Source organism: Pelophylax lessonae (assembly GCF_965119305.1).
Source record: "Pelophylax lessonae genome assembly, chromosome: 8".
In the NCBI taxonomy this organism is placed as follows: domain Eukaryota; kingdom Metazoa; phylum Chordata; class Amphibia; order Anura; family Ranidae; genus Pelophylax; species Pelophylax lessonae.
The window spans coordinates 104,598,240-104,622,662 of record NC_138775.1 but is presented as its reverse complement, the minus strand read 5'-3'; the positions used below and the strand labels follow the sequence as shown (position 1 = coordinate 104,622,662).

Genomic DNA, 24,423 nt, shown 5'->3' with positions numbered 1-24,423 from the left:
GAGATCACCATTGAGATATTTATAAATTGCTATCATATCCCCCCTCAGGCGTCTCTTCTCCAGGGAGAATAAATCAAGCGATTGCAGACGCTCTTCATAATTAAGGTCCTCCAATCCCCTAATTAGTTTAGTTGCCCTTCTCTGGACTCTCTCCAGCTCCAACACATCTCTCCTGAGGACTGGCGACCAGAACTGGACACTAACATTCTTTTTCCACCATTGGGTTCCTAAATCACAAATCTATCTATACGACGTGAATGTGAAAGATGTAATTGGTAATTTGTAGTCATTTTGTACCTACGATATGTTCTCTATATACTCTTGAACATTTACTGCTTTATGCAGTATTATTGAAATTGTCATAGGTCCGCTACTCTATACCACTCATACAAAGTCTTATTTTTTCCTGATCCTGTTTAATTATATCTGACATAAGAACTTATACATACTTTCTGTAACAATGACTTTTGTTGTTTACCTCACTGTTAATATACGCTTTTGAACCACAATTTCTTCACCCTAATAAAAAAGTTTGTATACAAAAAAAAAAAACGGTGATGTTGCAATGGATTCATTCAGGGATTGTTCCCATTAATCTCTGGAAGAATTTAATCAATCAGGTACTACCCCTGTATAACCTAACTTATGAAGCAAGGTGAAAATTTTATAACGTTTGGGGACAATGGGTGGATAAATTTGGAACTTGTGAATTACCTGAAAATTGATTTGCTCCCTTTTGGCCCTCTTAAATCATTACTGTATAAAGAGTTTGTCCTGTACCCTCATATCTCAGAGGGAATTTTCTTCATATGTGGAGAATGTAATAGTCTGCCCTGGTATACGTAACCTTTGCCTGGATTTGCTTATTGTACGTCAAGATACCTTTTTGCCTAGACCACGACTTTTTTTGTTCTGTAGGGTTTATTTGTTTATTTCTTTCGTCTTCTAACCAATATATTTACAGATCACAACTCTTTGCTACCCTCTTGTGGTAACCATAACTAACATGTACGAAAGTGAGGATATCCTTATTCTGCAAAAGAAAATCCATACATATCCACTACTTGAAGATAACTTTACCTATAAAAACAAAAATTTGTGAACTGTCAGGCTTTTTAATACAGAAGAGAAGTACTATGTCCCTTCTGCATTAACTACCTCAATACTGGGCACTTGAACCCCCTTCCTTTCCAGACCAATTTTCAGCTTTTAGCGCTGTTGCATTTTGAATCACAATTGCGCGGTCATGCAACACTGTACCTAAACCAAATTTGTGTCATTTTTCCCCCACAAATAGAGCTTTCTTTTGGTGTTATTTGATCACCGCCAGGTTTTTTCTTTTTTGGGTCACAAATAAAAAAAGACCGAAAAGTTTGAAAAAAAAAAAAAAAAAAGTTTTTTGTTTAGGTTATAAAATTTTGTAAATAGATACGTTTATTCCTGCACTGATGAGCACTGATGACGCCGCACTGACAGGCACCGATGAGGAGACACTGATGGGGTGGCACTGATGGGCACTGATATGCAGCACTGATGGGCTCTGATATGTGGCACTGATATGCAGCACTGATGGGCACTGATGTGGCACTGATAGATAGCACTGACAGGCAGCCCTGATGGGCACTGATAGGCGGCAGCACTGATGGGTACTGATAGGCAGCACTGATGGGCACTGATAGGTGGCACTGATAGGCGGCACTGGTGGTCAATAATGGGCACTGGTGGGCGGCATTGATCAATGGCAATAATGGGCACTGGTGGGCAGCACTGATTGGTGGCATTGGTGGGCAGCACTGATAGGGAGGGCACCACTGGCAGGCTCTCTGAGCCCTGTGTGCCATCCCTGGTGGCCATGGTGAGCATCCCTGGTGGTTATGGGTGGGCATCCCTGGTGGCTCTAGTGGCACCACAAAGGGCTGCACTGGTAATCAATGTTCTGATTACCAGCACAGACCCCCCCCCCCCCCCTGTGATCAGTGAGTAATTAGAAAAACTCACTGATCCCCCTGGCTGCATCACAGATCATCTTCTTCTCCTCACTGACAGGATCTATGTGAGGAGAAGAAGAGATCAAAGCCAATACAACAGCTGTATTTACATTACATGAGGGCTGTGATTGGACACAGCCGTCATGTGAACAGGAGGGCCAATCACAGGGCCCTCCTGCCGCAACTTGTTGCTCTGTGTTCGAGAGACACAGGCACATCGAGATCTCAAGCGCGTTCCGGAACGTCCGATCAGAAGGACGAGACTCCCACCCGGCCGTATATGTACAGTGGCCGGATAGGAGATGGTTAAAGTGTCACAAAAAGCAAAAAGGTTTCTTTTAGTTTTGGATAGTGTGGAGAGGCATTGGAACCCTTGTCAGGTGTTTATTGCTACCTATGCCCCCGTTAGAAAGATTCACATACACCATTTTTCAGGTTTACCATTATCAAAAGGGATAAGTAAAAGAAAATCCCAAATTTTGTGTTAACATCAGAACAAGCATAGAGGGGAAATCTTCTAATGGAGACACTAGTTCTGCATTTCCCTCTCACTTTCTGTTTTGGCTAAAGGGCAGGAAGTGAAATCTACGCAATAAGACACAGATCACCAAAAAAATAAAAAGCACCCCGACGGGTTACTTCCTTACTCTAAAATGAAAAAAAAAAAAGGTTTGCCTTTAGCGACTCATTCTATTATGCCTACTATATAGTAATACTAACTATAACAATCAAAAGTGAAGCTTTAGGCTACCTATAAAAAAAATCATAACAAAAAACTCAAATGCACAAAGTACTGCTATTCATAGGCCAGCAACATCAAGGATAAAACCAAGCATAGACAGATTAAGGTTAAATCCCAAACCCTGCAGCGCCTGAACTGCATGGGTTAACTGTTTGTTTAGTCTAGGAGAGAGAAGAAGCACTTAGCTTTACCTTACCTGGAGCTCCCTCACCCCCCCCCCCCCCCCCGCACTCCAGCAGCGCACTGTGCCTCTGTCTTTACATCCAATTCAAGGCTATGGACCTTGCATTGGTCTTGACTTTAAAGTATGGGTGCAGACTTTATTAGCATTATAACTTTTCCAAAGCTGGCTCTGTTCACACTAATGCGATTTATAATGTGACTTTGGACACAAAGTCGCATGACAAGTCACACCCCAATGAAATCGTCCACGGTGCAACAAAAATACTTGCAGATACCTGCGACTAGGACCACAGGATTTCAGATCAACAGTGCTGCTCAGCCTGTACAACTGAATGACAGGCTGAAAGAAGCCATGCCGGTATTTTTGAAAAAAAATGAAAAACCTACAAAATAAAAGTAAGTATATTATATATATATATATATATATATTTTGTCAAACCTACTATCCAATAAAGCTCTATATGCCCCAAAATATTAAGATACTTTTAATATAGTGCAGATTTCTACTATGGGTAGAGGATGCCGTTGAGGTGGGGGAGGGGGGCTTGGTAGCAAAGTCGGCACCCAAGAGGTTAAAGCGCAAGTACAAATACAGTTTTTGCCCTTTTCTATATCTCCTCCACCATAATAAATATGTAAAGGAGTAGAATATTCACTAGACTGAGCTCTCAGTGGCTTAGTATTGTCAATTTGCTTACTGCTTGAAAACCAAATTTTATCCACGCAAGGAGTGAAGTGTTTTCACAGAAATTTCTGACCCTATGGCTTGTATGGCAGTAATGTGCAAAAATACACCTTGCACGCATTGAATGAAACACCATGTACCTCCAAAGCACCTGTGGTCCTGTACACCACAAGGCAGGTTAATGCACTACCATGCACTGTGGTGTGCTTTGGGAAAAAAAGCACAGAGGTGTTTTCTGGTTCATTCACATTAACAGGCTTAATAAAACATGCGTTAAAGCACCAGACCATGGAGATGGGATTGGCGCTTTAGACTTACAATGAAAAAAGGAGCAGTAATCCAAAACCACTGTGTAGCGCTGCAAAGCAGGAAGCAAAGACTGCATTTCCAAAGAGCACATTAATTGCCTCATGTAAATATATAATCACAAATTATACATAGAAGTAAGCAATTAGATAGCTAAATCTCTAGTGTTGGCTGTTCTATACAAATAAAAGGTTTGTGTGTTGCCCAGAGCACAGAATAGTTAATTATACTTTTTTTTTTTTTTATAACATAAGAGGTCGGGTTGACCGATTCCACCGGCATTATAAATCACAGCTTAATTACTTAATTTCCCATTCAAAGCTCTCTTTAGAACTGTCGTAACATTTCTTTTTTTCATGATGAAAAAAGCATTCAGTGAAGCTAGAGACCTTAAAAAAACTGTAAATTACAAGAGAAGTTCCAACTATCTGGTAATGACTACTTGGAAGTTATCTTTGCAACTATTTACTGTATGCAACAATTAATGCATTAAATACATACAGAATTAAAATTACTTTAAAAAAAAAAAAAAAGACTAATGTAAAACAGCGAATATTATTCACTAATATAAATGTAAAATCATGAAGTAATTTACAATTAATTTGAGTAGCTATGCACCCGAGACTTTAGTCTGCCAAAATTTTTAGGATAGTAATTGGTGGGGAACCCCGATGCGGTAGGTGTGCGTGTGGCTCTGTGCATCACATCAGTGATGGGCAGGTAACCGGGGGGTGGAGCCAGATGCCAAGTTGCAGTGGCAGCGGCATAGATGGAGGGTGATGGTCTCAGAGCTTGCATTGGCATGCAAGCCTGTTGATTGCAGGATATACAGCAGCAGCGGATCGCTAAATGTTGAGGGGAGAGAAACTAGACGCTGGAAAACTGCAGGAAAGAACTGGCCAGTGGGACTACGAGGAGGGTAAGCGAAAAGGTTTACAGTGAGTCCTCAAAGAAGCTAATCTATTACAGTGGGTATAGAATCATCCCCTTTAAACAGTCACATTGTGTTGCTTTGCAGCCTGAAATGAAGACAGTTTTTGTTTTATCCAGATGTATTTAGTGCAACGTATAACATCTAAGTGAAAAACATAACCACTACATGTCAGAAAGAAAAACCAAAAACAGAAACAGAGTTTGAAAAAGGATCAGCCGCTTGTGTCAGTATTTTGTTGAACCAACTTTTGCTTTGATTACAGCGTTTAGTCTGTTGGGATAGGTCTTTACTAACGTTGCAGTTCTAGACTTTGCAATATTTGCCCACTCTTCTTTGCAGAACTACTCAAGTTCAGTTAAATTTGATGGTGACCATTTGTGGACTGCAGTCTTAAAGTCATTCCACAGATTTTCAATGGGGTTCAAGTCTGGGCTCTGACAGGGCCATGCAAGGATATTCCTCTTTTTCTCCTTCAACCACGGTGTGGTCATTTCTGCTGTGTGCTTTGGGTCATTCCCATGTTGGAAGGTAAACCTTCTTCTATTAACAACTTTCTGGCAGAGGGCAACAGGTTTTCCTTAAGAATTTGATGGCATTTTGCCTTCTATCCTGAAAAGTGCTTCAGTCCCTGCTGCAGAGTTTGTGGATAATTTGTGATATTGTTGTCACATGCACACAATTACCACTTGGTCATAAATTCCTGCAATGGCTTCAGAGTTGCGGTAGGCCTCTGGGTAGCCTTTCTGACAGGTTTCTTCCTGGCTCTTTTATCCAGTCTGGCGCAATGTCCTGATCCAGGGAGGGTCTGTGATGTACCAAATACCTTCCACTTCTTAATAATAGACTTCACTGTGCTTCTAGGCATTCATAAAGCCTTTGACTTTTTCTTGTATCCATCTCCTGACTTCTTCCTGCCACAACTTGACCTTAGATCTTTTGTCTTGCCACCCGTAGTCGATTGTGTTCTTCTGTTGCACTACCAGGGGCTGCAATGCTCAAGGAAAGCGCTTTTAATGCTAAGTTAATCAAAATTACCACAGCTACACACAGTTGACAGTCAAATGGCTTTGTGTGCCATTGAGAAGGTAATTGAGTTTACAAATCATTTTTTAGGAGGGTGGTGGTCTTTTTTCCAACTCAGTAATTTGTTTTTTTATTTAATTTTTTCCTGACATGTTGGTGTTTTATCATTCACTTGGATGTTTTAAGTTCCAATGTGTAACTATAGCTGGATAAAACAAAAACGGTACGTCTTCATTACAGGCTGCAGCAAAGAAACAAAATGCGATTATTTTGGGGGTTTTTCTTTTTTATACCCACTATATGATTTGCCAGGTATTAAATGCTAATATGTGCTATAAATTTTCCCCTTGGTGTTTCCTGAGCCCTGCTTTATCATTAAGGCTGCATTCACACTTGAGCGTAGCGATTTCGTGCGTTTTTTACCGCGATTTTTTCAGGCGTTTTTGGAGGCAGGCATTGACATCTATCAAAAACGCTGGTAATCAGCCCAAAAAGAAGCTCATGTACTTTTTTCAGCTACAGGCATTTTGCAAAACGCTCAGATGTGAACAGGGGCCATTTAAATGAATGGGGTTTTACTTGTTAAGCGTTTTGGAACGGTTTTTTTTTAGCGTTTTTGGAGCTGAAAAACGCTCAAAAACACCCAGGTGTGAATGGAGCCTAAGTGCCTTGACTAGGAGGATTTGTTCAGCCAGCTGAATTATGTTGGATTATGATGATCTTTGGCTGCATGTGTTTTCTAAATTTGCTATGCTGTTTCCATATACTCCTGATGCAATTACAAAAGATATTTAACCACTTAAGCCCTGGAAGATTTTACCCCCTTCCTGACCAGGGCCTATTTTGCGATTCGGCACTGCGTGACTTTAACGGACGAATGCGTGGTCGTGCGATGCTGTACCTAAATGAATTTGGCGTCCTTTTTTTCCCACAAACAGAGCTTTCTTTTGGTGGTATTTGATCACCTGTGTGATTTTTTGATCATGCGCTATAAACAAAAAAAGAGCGTCGATTTTGCAAAAATAACAATATTTTTCAAATTTTTTTATATGAAATTCTCAAAAAAAAAATGTAAAAATCTAAATTTTTTAACATTTTAGGCCAATTTGTTTTATGCTACATATGTTTGGTAAAAAAAAAAATCACAAAAAGCATATTTTGATTGTTTTGATTGGTTTACGCAAAAGTTATTGCGTTTACTAACTAAGGGAAAGATTTTTGTCATTTTTGTTGTTTTTTTTTTTATCGAGTAATGGCGGCGATCTGCGATTTTTTTTTTTGCGGGACTGCGACATTGCGGCGGACAGATCGGACCCTCAACTGACATTTTTGACACTTTTGGGGTTACCAGTGACATTACTACAATAATTAGTGCTATACATATGTCAGTGCTATACATATGCACTTTTACTGTAACAATGGCACTGGCAGTGAAGGGGTTAACTTTATTTGAGAGGGAGGGGTTAAGTGTGTCCCTAGGGGGCGTGTTGCTAACTGTGATTGGATGTGGCTTGAGGTGTAAGAACAGAGATCAACGGTCCTACATAGCAGAACCGTATGATCTCCATTCTTACACAGGGAAGAATGACAGGCGGCTTTTTTTACATTAGCCGCCTGCCTTTCTCCCGCTGTAACGGACAATCGCGAGTGCCCGGCGGCGGACCCACGCGTGGGGGGGGGGGGGGTCTGTGACCGAACGGGGGCACGCGCTCGCTCCCTAGAGCCTCAAAGGCTAGCGACGTAGTCCTACATGGATTTGCCTGTGAGGGGCTGACCGCCGCAGTAAATAGTTGTGCGGCAGTCGGCAAGTGGTTAAGGCCTTACGCACACTGGGTGCTTTGGCCATTTCTCCTAGACACCTTTCCTCCTGGCAGCAGCGTTTTGGCAGAAAAAATGATTGACGCTTGCAAAAGTGTGTAACACGTTTAGACGCGTCAAGCATTTCGGTGTTAATTATTTCACTGGCCAGAATAATTTATTCTGATCAGTGAAATGAACACTCCAGTGCTAAACGTGCCTAGCATTAACACGCATTTAGACGCCTTTACACACATCAAGTGGTTTTCTGCTCCTGGGAAACACTGGCAGTGTAGTTTTTTCTGCCTCTAAACCCTTCTAAATGCCTATGTATGCATGAACACAGGATAAATTATGCAGGGGTGTTTAGAGATAGAAGAATAAAACCCACCAGGGCCAGACAGCTTCTCTTTCTAATATTACAAGAATTTTGAACAAATTTTGGTTCCTCATTTTTTTTGTATGCACTTTCCTAAAAGCCTATTGCACCTTTTGGAGGCACATATCTCAGTGCTTCCCAAAGTGGGCACGAACCCTAGTTATGTCTCAAATTATAGGCCAATTTCTCTTTTGAACGTCATTGCTTAATTGTATGCTAAGATATTGGCCAATCAGATACAGTATCATTCCATTGCTGATTACTCCTACCCACGTGCGGTTTGTCCCCAGAAGGGAGGCACGCGACAACATATTAAAGGCAAGTCAATATTAAACTATGGGCTAAACGCCATAGCAGCAAGGGCCTTCTCCTTTCTATGGACGTGGTGATGGTCTTTGATCATGTGGCTTGGTATTACATGGCGGTAGTCTTGCCTTCTGCACAGGTAGGTGAAACAGTATCCTTTCTCTGTACTCTAATCCATCGGCTAGAGTTAAGGTGAATGATCACTTACAGGGCTGTTGGTAGACTATTTAACGCCGTAGGCCAGACCAACTACCTGCAACACAGTTTACTATACCTCAGTTAATAAAAAAATAAATAAATAATAAAACAGTTTGTGATCCATCCTGATCACTGGAAGGGGCAAGTAAACCCTTCCTTGTTCTCCACCTGACAGATTCCCAGCAGCAGCCAGTGGGAGGGGAGAATAGGGGAGCTGGAAGGGCCAGGAGAGAGGAAACAACGGAGCAGGGAAAGATCTAAGCGTGGCTGGGAGAGGGGAAACAGCTGGTCAGTAGGACCTAGATAGGAGGGGTGAGATATAGCAAAACCGATTCCCTCCATTTCCCTCCTGCAGCCACTGAATGCCTGCGGGAGGGAGAGGAGGAAAAGCCAGAATTCAGCAGCAGCGGGGAACTAGAGGGGGGATCAGTTTCTCTAAATGTTTCTGTACATGCCACTGTCTTGCAAGACATGCCATAGCTGCGCCCTAGGCGTCTGCCTAGTTTGCCTAGTGGTAGTGCTGCCCCTGGTTACTTATCCAAGGCCTTTTTTCATCCATAACGGGATGAGGCAGGGTTGTCCACCCTCACACCTGATCTTTATAAATCACGTTAGGACTTTTTTTTTTTTTTTTTTTCAAATAGGTTTATTTATAGATAGAAAATCAGAAACAATGGAAGAACATCAGCAGAAAATTGCAAACAATATTACACAGAAAGTGCGTATACAACCAGTCACACAGAGCAAAGTAGCACAAAATACCTCATCTTTGTAGAAGGGCCAACATGTAGAATTAGTCAATGCAAGCATCATAAACAGGCTCAAAAGTGCCTAAATATACCCTGTCAGCAACCATGGGAAATATTTCGTAGCACCATGGTACCTCCACTTCTGAGGGAAAAGGCTATCAAAGAAATACTCCCATTTGCGTCCGATTCCCTTGTTTTTTCCTTCTTTTTAAAACCCCAAGAATGGGGGTTAGAACTAACAGGGAAGGAAAGAGAGAAAAACAGACACCTAAAAAAAGAAAAGAAAAAAGAGGGGAGACAAGAAGGTACACTGGGAGGGAGGGGGAAGAGATCATCTCTGTCTATGCCCGAAAAGCGGGTTATCGTGAATTTTGCTCACCGCGCGCCGTCCGAATGCTGTGGATACATCAGGGCTTTACCCCGGTCAGAGATGAGAAACATGTTCCAAAATCCCCATAGCTTCCCATATTTCTCCCGCCGATGCTTGCTGGGCAGTGAGGGTCAAATCCTCAAACTTATTGATCTCCTCCAATTTCCGCATACAATCGCCAATAGTAGGGACTTGTGTGGACTTCCAGTATAACGGAATGCAGGATTTAGCCGCATATAGGACATGAGGGAGGATCGATTTTTTATATCTGGAGATCGAGATGTCTGAAGCCTGGAGGAGAAAAAAGGCTGGTGTGTCCAGCACCGAACGGTCAGAAAGTTCCCCTATAAGGTCCTTGACTGCTCTCCAGAAGCCAGACAGTTTGGAGCACGACCAGAATACATGTAGCAACGTACCTTCCCCCTCTCCGCATCGCCAGCACCTCTCCGAAGCATCCAGATAGAATCTATGCAAAAGTGAGGGGACACGGTACCATCTGGTCAACACCTTATAATTGGTTTCCTGCAGCTTCGTGCACGTCGGGGTCTTAAGTGCCAATGTACAGTTATTCAGGAGTTGGTCAGGTGTAAAAGTACATCCCAAGTCGTTCTCCCATTTTGCAAAATAAGACGGGACAAATCCTTCAGCAGGGGCAACTAGGAGGCCATATGTTTTGGAAAGGGGACTCAGTAGCATCCCCTCCTCCATGCAATAGTCCTCAAACAGTGTTCGGTCACGGGCATAGAGATCGGGAGACGATAAGGAATGCAGAAAGTGATGTAACCGTGCCGCCGTCCAAAACGGGAGGAGAAAGCGTCCTCCGGAGTCCATCAGTTCCCCCATGGAGGGCCAGCGACTCCCTACTACAAAGTGGGAGGCCAAATAAAGGTCCCTGGTCCGCAACCCCTGAAAGGTCAAATCAGAGATCCCCAGCTCAAAGGCCGGTTTCCCAGTATGGGATACAGCGGGGAGGTCTGCATAGAGATAGCCGGATGAGAGAAAAGGGATGCCACCACTGCAAGCGCCACTTCTATCAGTGGGTGAAATCCGAGAAATCCGACTGGGCCTGCTCTAGTTGTACCCAGAGCTTCCCCAGGCCGTGCCTACACCAATCCAGCAATCTAGTAAGGTGCACCGCTTGATGATATGTGGCCACGTCAGGGAGTGCCAGACCCCCATGTTGCTTAGGAAGGGTCAAGAGTGATTGTGCCAGTCGCGGCCATCCCCGAGTCCAAATAAAGCGGATGAAGATGGAGTGGATTCGGTGAAAGAAACCTGCAGGTATCCAGATGGGAAGAGCCTGGAGGAGATATAAAATCATAGGCAATATCGTCATTTTAATGAGGTTGCATCTCCTGAACCAGGAGTGGAGACCCTCATCCCAACTTTCCAGCAGCCCGCAAATGGTAGTCAATAATGGAACAAAGTTCAGTTCGTAGAGCTTAGAAAGGTCTGGGGGGATTTTAGTGCCTAGATATGAAAGAGCTGATTTCATCCAGCGGAATGATAGAGATGCAGATATTTGCGACAATAGGCCCGTTGGCATAGCCACTCCCATGGCTTCCGACTTACCCAGGTTAATTTTCAGATTTGGAGCAACGACCAAAAGCCTCCAGTTCCTTTAGCAAGTTAGAGGCTGAGACCACTGGATTGGCAAGGGAGAACAACATGTCATCCGCGTACGCGGACACCTTACATTCGTAATCCCTCACAAAAAGCCCCGATATGTCAGGGTTGTTGCGCACCCTACGCAAAAAGGGCTCCAGCGAGAGCGCAAAGAGCAGGGGCGATAGTGGGCATCCCTGACGGGTGCCATTGGTAATCGGAAAGGAATCCGACAGCACCCCATTACATTTCACCTGGGCCATAGGATGGGAGTAGATTTGAGATATCCAGGTCTCATGGTCTCACCCAATCCAATAGACTGGAGTGTGGATATCATGAATGGCCAATTAACACGGTCGAAGGCCTTCTCCGCGTCTGTGTTGAGGAGTAGACATGGCGTCCGGGTCACTTGCGCTTGGTGAATCAAGTTCAAAACCTTAGAGGTATTATCCCTCGCTTCCCGTGTCGGAATTTACTCGACCTGATCCAGGTGGACCAAGGATTGCATGTGTGGGGCTATCCTGTTGGCGATAATTTTAGCAAAGAATTTTAGATCTAAATTCAATAAAGAAATCAGGCGATAGCTCCCACACACTGTGGGGTCCTTCCCGTGCTTGGGGAGAAGGGAAACATGTGCCCGCAAAGAATCTATCAGGAACCTGGATTCCCCCTCCCCCAAGTGGTTGAACCAGGCCACCAGATGCGGTTCCAATAAATGGAGAAAAGCAGTGTAATAGGGCAATGTGAAGCCATCTGGTCCAGGCGCTTTGCCCGGTTTAAAGGACCCCATTGCCCCTTGAAGTTCCGATAACGTAATCGGGGCTTCCAGCATTTCTTGATACTCAGGAGTCAGGGAGGGGGAAGTTGGCGGATCTGACATAGTCATTAAGGTGGTAAGTTGTAAAGGGAGGAGTAGAAATCCCTGAATGTACTCGCAATCTCCTTAGGCAGCGACACTCATTGACCCGACGGTTAGAGGATATGCGGTACATAGCTGGCTAGCACAGAGGCCGCCTGCAGCTTCTCGCACTTGTTCCCTGACACATAAAAGGAGTGATGGGAGCGCTGTAGATCCGCTTTCGCTTTGGCGAATTGCAGGTCCTGCACTTGCTTGCGGAGAGAGAAAAGTTCCATCGCCACAGCGTGGTCTAAGGAACGTTTGTGTTGAAGCTCCAAGTGGTGGACGTCTCCCAACAACTTTTCCAACATCTGGGCCCGCGCTCTTGTCAGACGCGCACCATGTTTAATTAAAATGCCACGAATGACCGTCTTGTGTGCTTCCCACACCACTCCCGGGTCACAGTCCTCTGTAATGTTCACCCGAAAGTATTCCTCAATCTCACTCAATATCTACGGTTGCACTTCCGGATGTTGAAGGAGGGAATCACTCTAGCACCAGGCGCAAAACCTTCCCCCCAGCCCCCTCCGTAAGTCGGTACGATAAGGTGATCATTGCGTGATCCGAATAAGTTATCGACCCAATAGCAGTAGCAGTGACCGCATGTAGCTGACCATGCGGTATCAAAAAGAAATCAATGCGGGAGTACAGTTTATGCGGGGGAGAGAAAAAGGTGTAATCCCGTTCCCCACTATGTTGCAACCTCCACCAATTGAGCAGTATGTAACGTCTAATATGCGGCGACGTGGATTACGAGGAAAGGACGAAACCCCCGAAGAAGTGTCCACAGCTGGAACCAAAGGGACATTGAAGTCCCCCCCCCCCCCTCACATAATCAGCTAGCCTTCCTGAAAGGAAGCGAGCTTCCGAAGCACCCGAACTATGAAGACATCCTGGCCATCATTTGGTGCGTATACAGTCGCAAATGTTACTGGAAAAGTGCCCACGGATCCCTTGACGAACACATAGCGTCCAGCCGGGTCGATCATGGAGGCTTTCAAGGACCAGGGAACGCGAGAGGATAAGAGAATCAACACCCCTTTCGACTTCGCGGTAGCGTTAGTCGAGTGAAAGGAGATAGGGAAGAAGCAGTTTTTGAGGAGCGGAAGATGGGCCTCTCTGAAGTGGATCTCCTGTATAAATGTCACATCTGCGCGGCAGCGGTGTAAATCGTTCAGAAGCACTTTGCGCTTTTCCAGGACATTAAGCCCCTTCGCATTGAGTGAGACCACAGTGAGATCATCCATTTCCCCGAGAAAAAAAAAAGGGGAAAAAAGGGGGGGGGGGGGGAATCGGAAAGAGGACAAGGAACACAACAAGAGGGAAAGAGAAGGGGGAAAGAGGGGGGACGAAAAGACCAGAAAGTAGGAAGGTAGTAAGATAGAATAGACAAACCCCAACAGGAGCTAAACCCGTTGGCAACACTAAGCTGCAGAAAGAAAAACCCTGCAAGTGCACTAGGGGGCTCCGAGAGCACACCCCAGGCAAACCTAAGTGGGAGCGCGGACGGAAAAGGCTCGACTTACAGCCGCGAGTCCGGTCCACCCACCCAGCCCGGCATGAAAAATAAACTATTAGCATGAGGTATGTAAGGAGAGAGGTCCATAACAAAAAACCAACCCAAAACCACCCCCCCCTTCTGAATAACTTCCGTTAAGGCAAAAGGCACGGCATATAACCAACTGGCAACTTAGCAAAAAAATTGTAAAAATGTCACAAGTCCCCCATCCACACCTCCCTTCGTACCACAAAAGCAGGAAAAGAAAAAGAAGGGTGTGGACATCCTATACCCCCAATCCTCCTACCACCCTCCTCTAGATAGCAGCAGACCAGAGAGCCGTGAACAGTGCTCGACCCCCCACCCTGCAGAGCCACTCCCCCGATCCAGGGACCGGAGCCTCGATGGAGGTAAATGTCAGTGAAACCCCAGGGAGCACGGGCCCTCCCCCAAGACAAGGCCATGCCCCACAGTTGTGCAAGAACATATCTCTTGCCCCTGATCCCCCGCACCCCACCACCCCTACATCCTCAAGGACCCATCCCCTGAAAGTCCCCCGTGCCCGGAGGCAGGAAGGACTCCACAGTTCCCAATGGTAAAAAATAAAGGAAGAATCCCCCGAACCATGGTACACAACAATAGTTCCTCCCTTGGCCCCTCCCGTTACAGAGGGATATCCACCGTCACAGCAAGTGTCCAGGTGACAACTCCCCCGCCATGTAGTGCAGGTGCGAGAATCATGAGTACAGCAAAGCGTCACCGGGGAGGGGGAGGGTGGGCAGGCCAGGGCAGTCCGGATGGGCAAAAAAAAAAAAGGCAAGTGTCAGTGGGCATAGGTCCACAATGTCCAGGGAAAGGGGACAGATTGGCTTGCAGATTTTGTTCCCTGGGACAGATGATGGGCTTGCAGATGTTCCCTGGGACAGATGATGGGCTTGCAGATGTTCCCTGGGACAGATGATGGGCTTGCAGATGTTCCCTGGGACAGATGGGCGGCAGATGTTCCCTGGGACAGATGATGGGCGGCAGATGTTCCCTGGGACAGATGATGGGCGGCAGATGTTCCCTGGGACAGATGATGGGCGGCAGATGTGTGGAAGATGTGTGGCAGATCATAGACAGATGTGCGCCAGATGATCATGAACAGGTGCACCAGATGATCACTGTAACAGATTTTTACTGGGACAGATGTGTGACAGGTGTATTCACTGTGTTGGGGACACTAGCTGGGTGATCAGCTAGTAAAAAGTAGTAAAAACAGCTCAAAACTCACTGATCCCAGCTAGTGGCACAGATCTGCTCTCCTCCTCCTCACCGACAGGCTTTGTGTGAGGAGAAGCAGAGCAGATTGCCGTTACAACAGCTGTGTTGACATTACATGACTGATTGGACACAGCCGTCATGTGATCAGGAGAGCTAATCACAGAGCCCTCCTGCCGAGCGCTGTGTCCGGGGGACACAGACACACCGGGATTGCGCAGCTGCGCGGGCAAGTGGCTGCGTGATCTCCCTCCTTCTGAAGGACATTCCAGAACGCCCACTCAGGAGGAAGCTCCCACCCGGCCATTCATAGGCAGTGGCCGGTTGGGAGGAGGTTAGTAGGAACCAGCGTTTATGGAGATACTCCAGTTTCTACAAACACGGTCAGCATGTATAGTGTGCACACTACAGATTTCAACTGCAGCACAAATCTGTGAAATCCACTTAAAGTGGTGATTACCAAAAACATGCAATTCACTGCCAGCCCCTCTATTATATTTAGACATAACACGCAGTGTTAGAGTCGGTTCACACTGGGGCGACACGACTCCTTAATACTTCGGGAGGCGACTTGTCAGTCCCGTGCACCACGACTTCGGAGCGACTTGCAGGGACTTCACATAATGGAAGTCTATGCAAGTCGCTCCGAGGTCGCCCCGAAATAGTACAGGACCCTTTTTCTAAGTAGGAGCGACTTGTGTCGCTCCTATTAGAACGGGTCCTGTAGCAGTCACTGGACCGTGAGGGAGCGCGGCTTGTCAGGCTGACAAGTCGTGCTAATGTGAACAGAGTCTTAGTGTTTTATTATAACAAAGTTTGTAAATACCTTTTTAGAGCTATCTTTAGGCCAGTCACGTGACTCCCAGCCGGTCTCCTAATCTGATCCATGGCTACAGCACGAAGGGCTGAGCAGCAACGTGACCTCTCAGGCTGACGGCAAAGGGCGATCTCGGCCCCTCCCACTGCAGCCGTGGATCGGAGTAGGAGACCAGCCGGGAGTCACATGACCAGCCTTAAGATAGCGCTAAAAAGGCATTTACAAGCTTTGTTTTAATAGAATATTAACACCGTGTTTTATGACTAGATATAAAAGAGGGGCTGGCAGTAAAATGTGTAATATTTTATTTCTACTAATGGCAGCAGGAGGGGGGGGGGGCTGAGACAGACACAGAAACGACAAGCAGGGAGGGAGGGGGACAGAGGAGAGCTGTGGATGACGGAGGCATGCAAGCTGATTACGGTGGTCAGGGCTCAGCAGCCATATTTATCATGCTAAGTACAGAGAGGGGGGCACAGGAAGTGGCAAGATTAGCCAGGTTGTTTACAAAGGGGGTGGATTAGACAGTAGAAGCACTACGCTGTTTAATATGCTGTAAGAGAACAGGAGCTTTTTTTTTTCTTGGGGTTACAAAGACTTTAAATGAACAAGCTGTGTCCACATGAATTACTGTACCATAAGGGTGAATAGCTCTAGATCTTTCCACTGGATGTTTTGGCTTACCTGGATGAGGTTGAGCACTTTATCATGAACTATGGCTGGGGGGTTGTTTTTGGGAAGGATAGTTTTCACCAGCACACCCTCAACAAATTCTTGGCTGGCGACTAAAACATGAAACCTGTGGCCACAGTTCTTCACACACGTCTCGAGAGCCTGAAGGAGAGAGTTTTGTGGTAAAAAGGTTAATATGTATGTACCTTTAGGTCAGGACTGATTCAATTGCATGTAAAAGATAATTTTATAATCCAAAGAACTCCATCCAAAGTAAAAATGTTGTGGGGATATGTTCACTTATGACTGTTTTTATAAAATTTGCTGATATTGTTTGCAGAGAACATGTTTCATTCCCAACTATGTGGCAGATTAGTGACCAAGCAGTGTTATTTGTAGAGCAGCCGCAATGTAATAAAAAAAGTAAAAAAAATAAAATAAACTGTTGAGGAGGACCACAGAGTGACTGCATGCAATGTTGGCCAGTAGAATATCAAAAGCAACCATAGGCATATGTAAGTAAGCCATTATGTACAGTTCAGAACAAGGCCACCAATGTTCTACAATTAGGTCCGAAATGTATGAAATACATTGCAGGGATTTGGTCATAAACTGCGACTGTCATTCAGCCAGCCAAGTGTAATAAACACGCATGGATGAAAGCCAGTGTCCGGCTTTTCCTTGTTTGCTCAGAACAAGATCAGTTGAGTAAGCCACATGTGTTAGGCCCCTTTCACACTTGTGTGATTTGTCCTGTGACTTGGGACTGCAAAGTCGCATGACAAGTTGTACCCCATGATTCCCAATGAGTACAGTTCATACCTGTGCGACCTCAAAGTAGCCTTGCACTACTTTGGTCCGCGACTTTGACGCGACTTGAGGTCCATACCTCAATTACACAGGCATTGCTTAAAGTCACATAGATTTTCAGGTCGCACAAATGTGAAAGGGGCCTTATACTTCTAAATTATTAGCATTCAATCATTTCACATGGAGTACATCATACCTGAAACCTAATTTGCTTTAAAGGGTAACCACTTTCATTAAAAATTAGCAAATTAAAAAAATATAGCATATACAACTGCGACAATTCATATTGTGACTAAATGTTATTAAAAATGACCTTTCCTTTTCAATCTGCAGCACTGTATTTTCTGTAAATTGCTATGCAATATGACTATCTGGAGGCTTTCTGTACACAGATGATGTACAGAATGTCCCCTGAAAAATTGGATTTTTGACTTACCGTAAAATCAATTTCGCTGATGTTCATTGAAGGACACACCTTCTGATTGTTCTTAACCATTGGGCTATACTGCCCCCTACAGGAGTAGGACACTAGGCAGGAAAAAGCTTGACTGTCTATGGGCAGTCCCAGGGGGTATACACCCACTCTAAGCTATAGGCACTCCGTTGTGTTACAAGAAGTGTCAACTCCACAGAGTGGTGGGTGCTGGGTCTGTCAATGAACATCAGAGGAATGGATTTTACGGTAAATCCCATTTTCTCTTTAATTTATTAACGGACACAGCTTCTGTAACCATTGGGACGTCCCAAACTAGTGTCAACCATGGGGGCGTGGGAAAAACAGAAAAAAAAATTCCCAAGGCTAACCATAGACAACCAGATAACATGGAGCTCAACAATAAACTGGAGCTCATCTGAAAAAAAACAATACACCCTCAAAGAGGACCAGGTCCTCTAAAACAGCAGCCAGCAAAACCTTGTGGTCAAAAGAAGCATCCACAGATGCCAACACATCCACTTTACAAAAAACTGCGTAAAAGCGTGCACAGACGACCAGGTGGCCGACTTGCACACCTGCATCACTGACGTTGGATGGTGAAAAGCCCAGGAGACACTAAGCCCCCTAGTAGAGTGCGCCTTGACAGAGAAAGGAGGAACCTGACCTTTGATGCAATGGGCCTGAACCACTGTCTGATTCATCTGGAAATGGTCGCAAAAGAAGCGGACAACCCTTTGTAAGGTCCGTCCGTGAGCACAAATAGAGAGTCTGACTTCCTAAAAGACTCCATAGCTGCCAGGTACACCCTAATTGCCTGAACCGCATGCAAGGCAATTTCCTTCGGATGTTTAGGCCTGGGACACGGGGGAGACCACACAATGTCATCAATCAAATGACAGTCAGAGACCACCTTGGGAAGGAATGACAGACAGAGGCAAAGCACCACCTTATGTTTGGGAATCACCATAAGGTGAATGAAAGGATAACCCTGCCAGTTCGACACCCTGCGCTTCCAGTACATTAATCGTCAGTCTGGACTCTGCCAGAATCTGGACCCCCTGAGCACATCTGTGCTGAGGTCAACTTCTCACCTGGACAGGCTGGCATCCGTGGTGAAAACTGTCCAATCAGGGGAAAGGATTTTCTCCTGAAGAAGTGCCAGAGAATGCAGCCACCTCTAGAAACCATGGATCCTGTCCCATTTTACCAGAATCTCTGTAGAAGAGATCTTATGTGGAACTGTGTAAACAGATCGTCTCGAGGGTGGACACCATCAGGCCCAGCACCGGCATGCAAGCCCGGAGGGATGACCGTCTGCTGAACAGAAGCTGAATTGCCTCCTGCAAAGTCTGGAGTTTTTCCAGAGGAAGAAACACTCCGGCCGAGGTCAAGTCCTGAGTCAGACCCAAATAGTCCAGTTTTGGAAGACAGAACCAAAGCAGACTCCTTAAGGTTAAAAATCCAACTAAACTCCCTCAGAGTTCGCAGAGCAAGCTCCATTTGGTCAACAGAGCAGTCGTAGACTCCGCTCGCAGAAGATCATCCTGGTACCCCAGTATCGCGATCCCCGCTGACTCAAACAATGCCAGCACTGGGGGCAACACTCTTATGAAGACCCGAGGAGCATAGGCGAGACCAAGGTCAACGCCACAAACTGATAATACTCCTCGTCCACAGCAAAATAGAGGAAACGCTGATGACCAGCACATATTTGCACAGGTAGGTGTCCTTCATGGGACACCACTATCGTGTGAATGGACTCCATGTGGAACTACTGTACTCGCACAAAGCAGTTTAGCGCCTGGAGGTCCAGAATTGGACATACCTTGCCTTCCTTCCTGGGGACTGTAAAGAGGTTTGAGTAAAAATCCCTGAAAACGTTCAGAAGTCGAAACCAGAACAGTCACCCTTGAAGTAACAAGTCTTGCACCGCCCCAAAGAAGTGCAGGTTGGAAGGGAAAAACCTTTCTTCTGGAGAAGGCCCAACTCAATCTTGTAGCCTGACTGAATAACTTTGTGAACTCACTTGTCCTGTACCAGGGAGGTCCATGGATCCGGAAACCAGCAAAGACGTCCCCCCACCCCAGAAACGGGTGAGGACACCCCTGCTTGCAGAGACAGCATTGTCCACAGGTCTGGAAGTCCCCTCTCATGGCTTGCCAGACCAGGACCTCTTGGAACCTCTTGTTGAGGCCCTGACTTTTGATCCCTTGTCTTGAGACCCTGAGAGAGCAAAAGGCATGTTATGAGCTGAGGAGAATGGCCCACGTCTACGACAGGGCTCCTTGCTATTGGTGGGTCAAAACCAGCCACAGTGAAAATATGATGGGGCAGAGCCTCCCATCAGCCGGATCTTTAAAGGCTGGGGACTCCTCAACCAGGTAGCTTTATTTAACCTTTAAAACAAATGAGTCCACTACAGATGGGACGGTCCACCTTGAACGTAGTTATCCTCATAAGTACACCACAAGCAAAAACCGCTTATGAACCACTGCGTTTTGGACAACCTCACAGTTCTGTGGCGATGTTGTCAAAGGGAGTGGAAAAGGGAATACCCTCGCCGCTTTGGAGTGTCCTGCACTGACACAAAAAGTGCATCCACCAGCGCCTTTTCATGCACAGCTAGAGGAGCAGAGGAATCATCCTCACTATCTGAGCACTCAGGGTGCGTGGAGGCAGACCCTGTAGAGTCGCTATATACCAAGCTCACCGCGAAAACATACTTCGGGGAGGTCGCCGCTGCAATCCCGCAAAGGGGACACCGACCAAGGGCCAAAGAATGGACCACCTACTGGACTCCACAAAAAAACAAGGGGGTCACCCTCCATAGAGGGCATAATAGGAAAATCGCCAACTGAAAAGGGGGCCGCCCGCCGGGACGCAGATATGCAGACAGGATACCCTATGGTCCCACAGCGCTAAAAGGGGCAGGTGCCCCACATAATCATGGAGGCAAGACTGTCATTCACAAATCAAGTGCCCCCTACAGTACCACCCCTTCAAAGGGAGGCACCAAGCTGACTAAGTAGCCTAGCAGACTGCAAGCTGCGGCCTAAATTTTTGTGCAAGTGCACGGATCCTTAGCCCGGCAAATGCCCAAAAGGAAGAGTGGGGGGCTTCAGCTAAAAACACACTGGGGCCGCCCCCCAATGGAGGCGCCTGACTCGGCCGCATGGCCTAGTAGGCTGCGGCCTAAATTTTAATGGGCACTCAGCCTCTTGGACGCGAGTACCCAACAGAACCAATCACCCAGGGGCAGCGGGAGGCAGTGGTCTCAGCCACCCTCACAAAAGTTTCCAACGAGTAGGCCGCAAAGCCTCGGCCTAAATTTTCAGCCGGATCCGGCCACATGAGTAGCGTACCTGCGGATGTTAGACCATCCGCTCCCCCAGCCCAACAACCGCCGCAGGGAACCCAGAGGACATGCCTGCCCTAGTCACCAACCCCCGGGATGGCAGGGAACACTGCTCAACCCCCCATTGCGCACCAGGAAAACCCTGTCAGCAGCAACTCCAACCACCCCCCTTAAGACCATGTGGCAAAAGCCAGCTCATAACCTCACCCAAAGGGGGGGGGGGGGGGGAGAAGAGCCGAAAGACCCACAATGACCACCAAAATTTTAGAAGGGGTTGAGGGAAGGAGGGGAGCCCTGGGGGTCCCACTGTCCAAGGGAGGGGTCCACATCCACCCAAAAACCCTCCTGGAGTAGAGGCGGGACAGCAACTTACCACACCAGGAACAGGGTGGACACCGGTCCAGACAAAACACTGCTCCATTGGAGTGTGGGTGCTGTCGGCCAGGAGGAAACGCTGCGACTTAAGCTGAAACCAGTTCGTATACGTCCTCGCAAGACATTTACCTCGCAGGCCAGCGCCTGTCCAGTGGGGTTATGTCCAGCACGTGCTGGCTGGCCAGACTGGAGGGACCCTAAGGATCTAGATTATCCAGTTTGTTGCCCAGTCTGGCACTTGATTGTAGATCATTGGACCAAAATAATAAAAGGAAAAAATTTCATTTAAAAAGTAAAAATTGCCAGGACCAGAGATCCCAGCAAGGAACTAGGTCTTTAGTCCTGACTAGGCAGAAAAAAACTGAGTGCCTATAGCCAACACTAGGTGTAGATCCCCTGGGACTGCACATAGGCGTAGTCAAGCTTTTTCCTGCCTAATATCCTGCTCCTGTAGGGGGCAGTATAACCCTATAGTTAAGAATCAGGAGTTGTGTCCGTCAAACGAAAGAGAAATGTAACTTCCTGTTTGAGTGATTAGTTTACTGATTTTCCCAGAAGTCTGCACAAAGATACAAGTTAGATTTTTGGCATCCCCTGCCACAAAAATATAATTTCTGGTAAGATGCTCCCAGAGGTAAATCTCAACTAAAGGCCTTGCCTATTTCCTTATTAGAGCCCTGCAGGTACAGCAGCTGATTGGGAATTCTAAAACCGCTTCCGTACAGATTCACTCTGCACAGATTCACTCTGACAACAACTATACCGTCAGAGTAATAAAAAGGTAGAAATCTGAAACAAAGTTTGTTAAAAGCCCTGCAATGTAAATTGATCACCCAGAGGGGAATGTTTTTTTTTCTCAACTGTGGAGTTTCTCTTTAAAGCCCTTCTCCCAACCAAAACAAGATTTTAATTTTAACCTGAGTGGGAAAGTGTTTGAACTGGTTTAGGGTTTTAAATGTTGTTAGCTTCCCTTGTGGGAAAATGTCCTGCAGCTTCCTGTTCTGTTTGACAGCAGTTACTTGGCCAGGAAGCAAGGGGAACCAGTGGCAAAGTCAAGAGTAAAAGCCTGAAAAAGGATCTAATACGTTTTTTAAAAGGAAAAAAGAAGGATTAAAAAAAATAGCAATGTTTTTACCTATACCTAAGACTTTTTGCATTTACAGGAGGACACAGCTCTGGTTTAGATCATTGGATGTAGTACCAACTGCAGGCGTAGGATGCTAGCTACACAGCTCGGGAATAAAAAAACAACAACTCCGTGGAAGCCCCTGCCGGTAGCCAAAACCCCATCTGTATGAAGTCAGTTACACAGCAGTGTCAGAAACAAACCTAAAACACAGGGGCAGCAGGTGCTGGATCCTCCAAAAAAAGCATTAAAAGGAGGCAAGAGAGCTGTAAGGTTTTCAGGAAGCCATGTACAGCACCCTGCTTACCTCTCCCACCAGCCATGATCTGCCTGCACTGCATAGAAAATAAAGTCATTGGGTCTACAAATACAAATGAAAGCGAAAAAAAAAAAAAAAAAAAGCAAGTTGATCAGATGAAAAAGGAGAAACCAGTGAAGGCAAACTATTAGCAGAGTAAACTTCAGCTATAATGATATTTCAAGTAAATTAACTATTGTGGTTTTATGTGCCAAAATGCTCACCACTTCCCAATAATAAATGTATGTGTATGCAATATTAATAAACCTAATGCAGTATAAAATTCAGTAGGGATTTTTGAAGTCATCTTGTATGGACATGTAATGATTTTAGAGTATGTTTTATGAAAAATATTGCTGAGCTAAACATACTACAGCACAGGTGTCAAACACACACAAGGCCCGCGGGCCGAATGTGGCACCCCATGCCATTTCATGTGGCCCTCGCACCTCTCCTGCAGCTGTGGCATCCCCCTTGTCTCTGTAATCGGCAGCAAAAGACAGAACTCCTTTGCCAGATCCTGCACTCGTCTGTGCAGCTGCAGAAAGGCTTGTCTTTGCCCCCCCTTCTCAGCAGTCCACATCAGAGAGGAGGGCAGAACTCCTCCTACAGATTCTACACCTCTCTGTGCAGCCGCACCACCCCCTTGCCTTTGCCTCCCCTGGTCTCAGCATTTAGCAGACTCTGGAAGCTAACTCAAGCCCTCCTCTGGTTCTCCTCCAGACCCTGCTCTTCTTCCCAGACCCACCTAAATCTTTTTCCTGGCAGCAGCACAAGGTTAGGGGGTGCATTGTGATGTAAGGAAAGGTGGGTGACTCTTGACATCTCATGTAAGGGTAAAAGAGGGCGTGGGGTGCTCTGAATATCTAATCTTACAGATATAACCGGCCCTTTGAGGGGAACCATAATGCTGATGCGGCTCGCTATTAAAATTGAGTTTGACACCCCTGTACTACAGTATAGCAGGACTTTATAAACCGCTTTAAATTCTGTAGGTTCTACACCTTCAATATAGAGTGTGGATTTTTCAAAAAGTAATTTGGTTTCTATTTTGCAGGTATAAAAGTCAACATCTAGGTTTATATAAACCTATATAAAGGGTTATACTGTATATTCATAACAGCAATTTAGAAACAGAAACCTATATGGAGAAATGAGGTCTGCCACAGCTAAGACGAGAGCAGAAGTACCAATTATCAGCGTTGGCAGACAGGGAGCGTTATCAAGCTGTACTGCTGCAGTGAAGGTTCAAGACATATAAATGCATTTAGATGCCTGCCTGGTATTAAGTTTTAAATGTCATCATATACAATAGGAGGTATGATTTTTTAACAATAGCAGTGCTCACCGTTAAGGACAGCATCACCTCATGAAAGTTCTTGTTTCCCACAATTCTCTTCCTGAGTGCCCTGATGGCATCTTTAGGTCTGCGGGAGGAAAATGAAAATTGTACATTGCTGATCAGTGTACCACAAGGGGAAATGCATGCAATACCCTCAATGTTTTCATTCACAATTCTCACCCTTCTTCAGTTTCATTAATAATATCACATATCTCCATATTTAACGCCCAGTCTTCAGAACGCAGTGACCCATCTGTGGCTTTTTCTGTAA

The 24,423-nt window shown here is 45.8% G+C and overlaps 1 protein-coding gene across 2 annotated transcripts in view; it reads right to left on the bottom strand.

Moving 5' to 3' along the window:
- TOM1 (target of myb1 membrane trafficking protein) overlaps nucleotides 1-24,423 on the bottom strand; it is a 400,254-nt gene that overhangs the window by 272,433 nt on the left and 103,398 nt on the right. For both annotated transcript variants that reach the window (XM_082266183.1, XM_082266184.1), the window contains exons 2-4: nucleotides 24,333-24,417; nucleotides 24,159-24,237; nucleotides 16,423-16,572 (exon numbers count right to left, since the gene is read on the bottom strand). In XM_082266183.1, coding sequence (XP_082122309.1) covers nucleotides 16,423-16,572; nucleotides 24,159-24,237; nucleotides 24,333-24,417 — 314 coding nt within the window. The remainder of the gene's footprint in view (nucleotides 1-16,422; nucleotides 16,573-24,158; nucleotides 24,238-24,332; nucleotides 24,418-24,423) is intronic.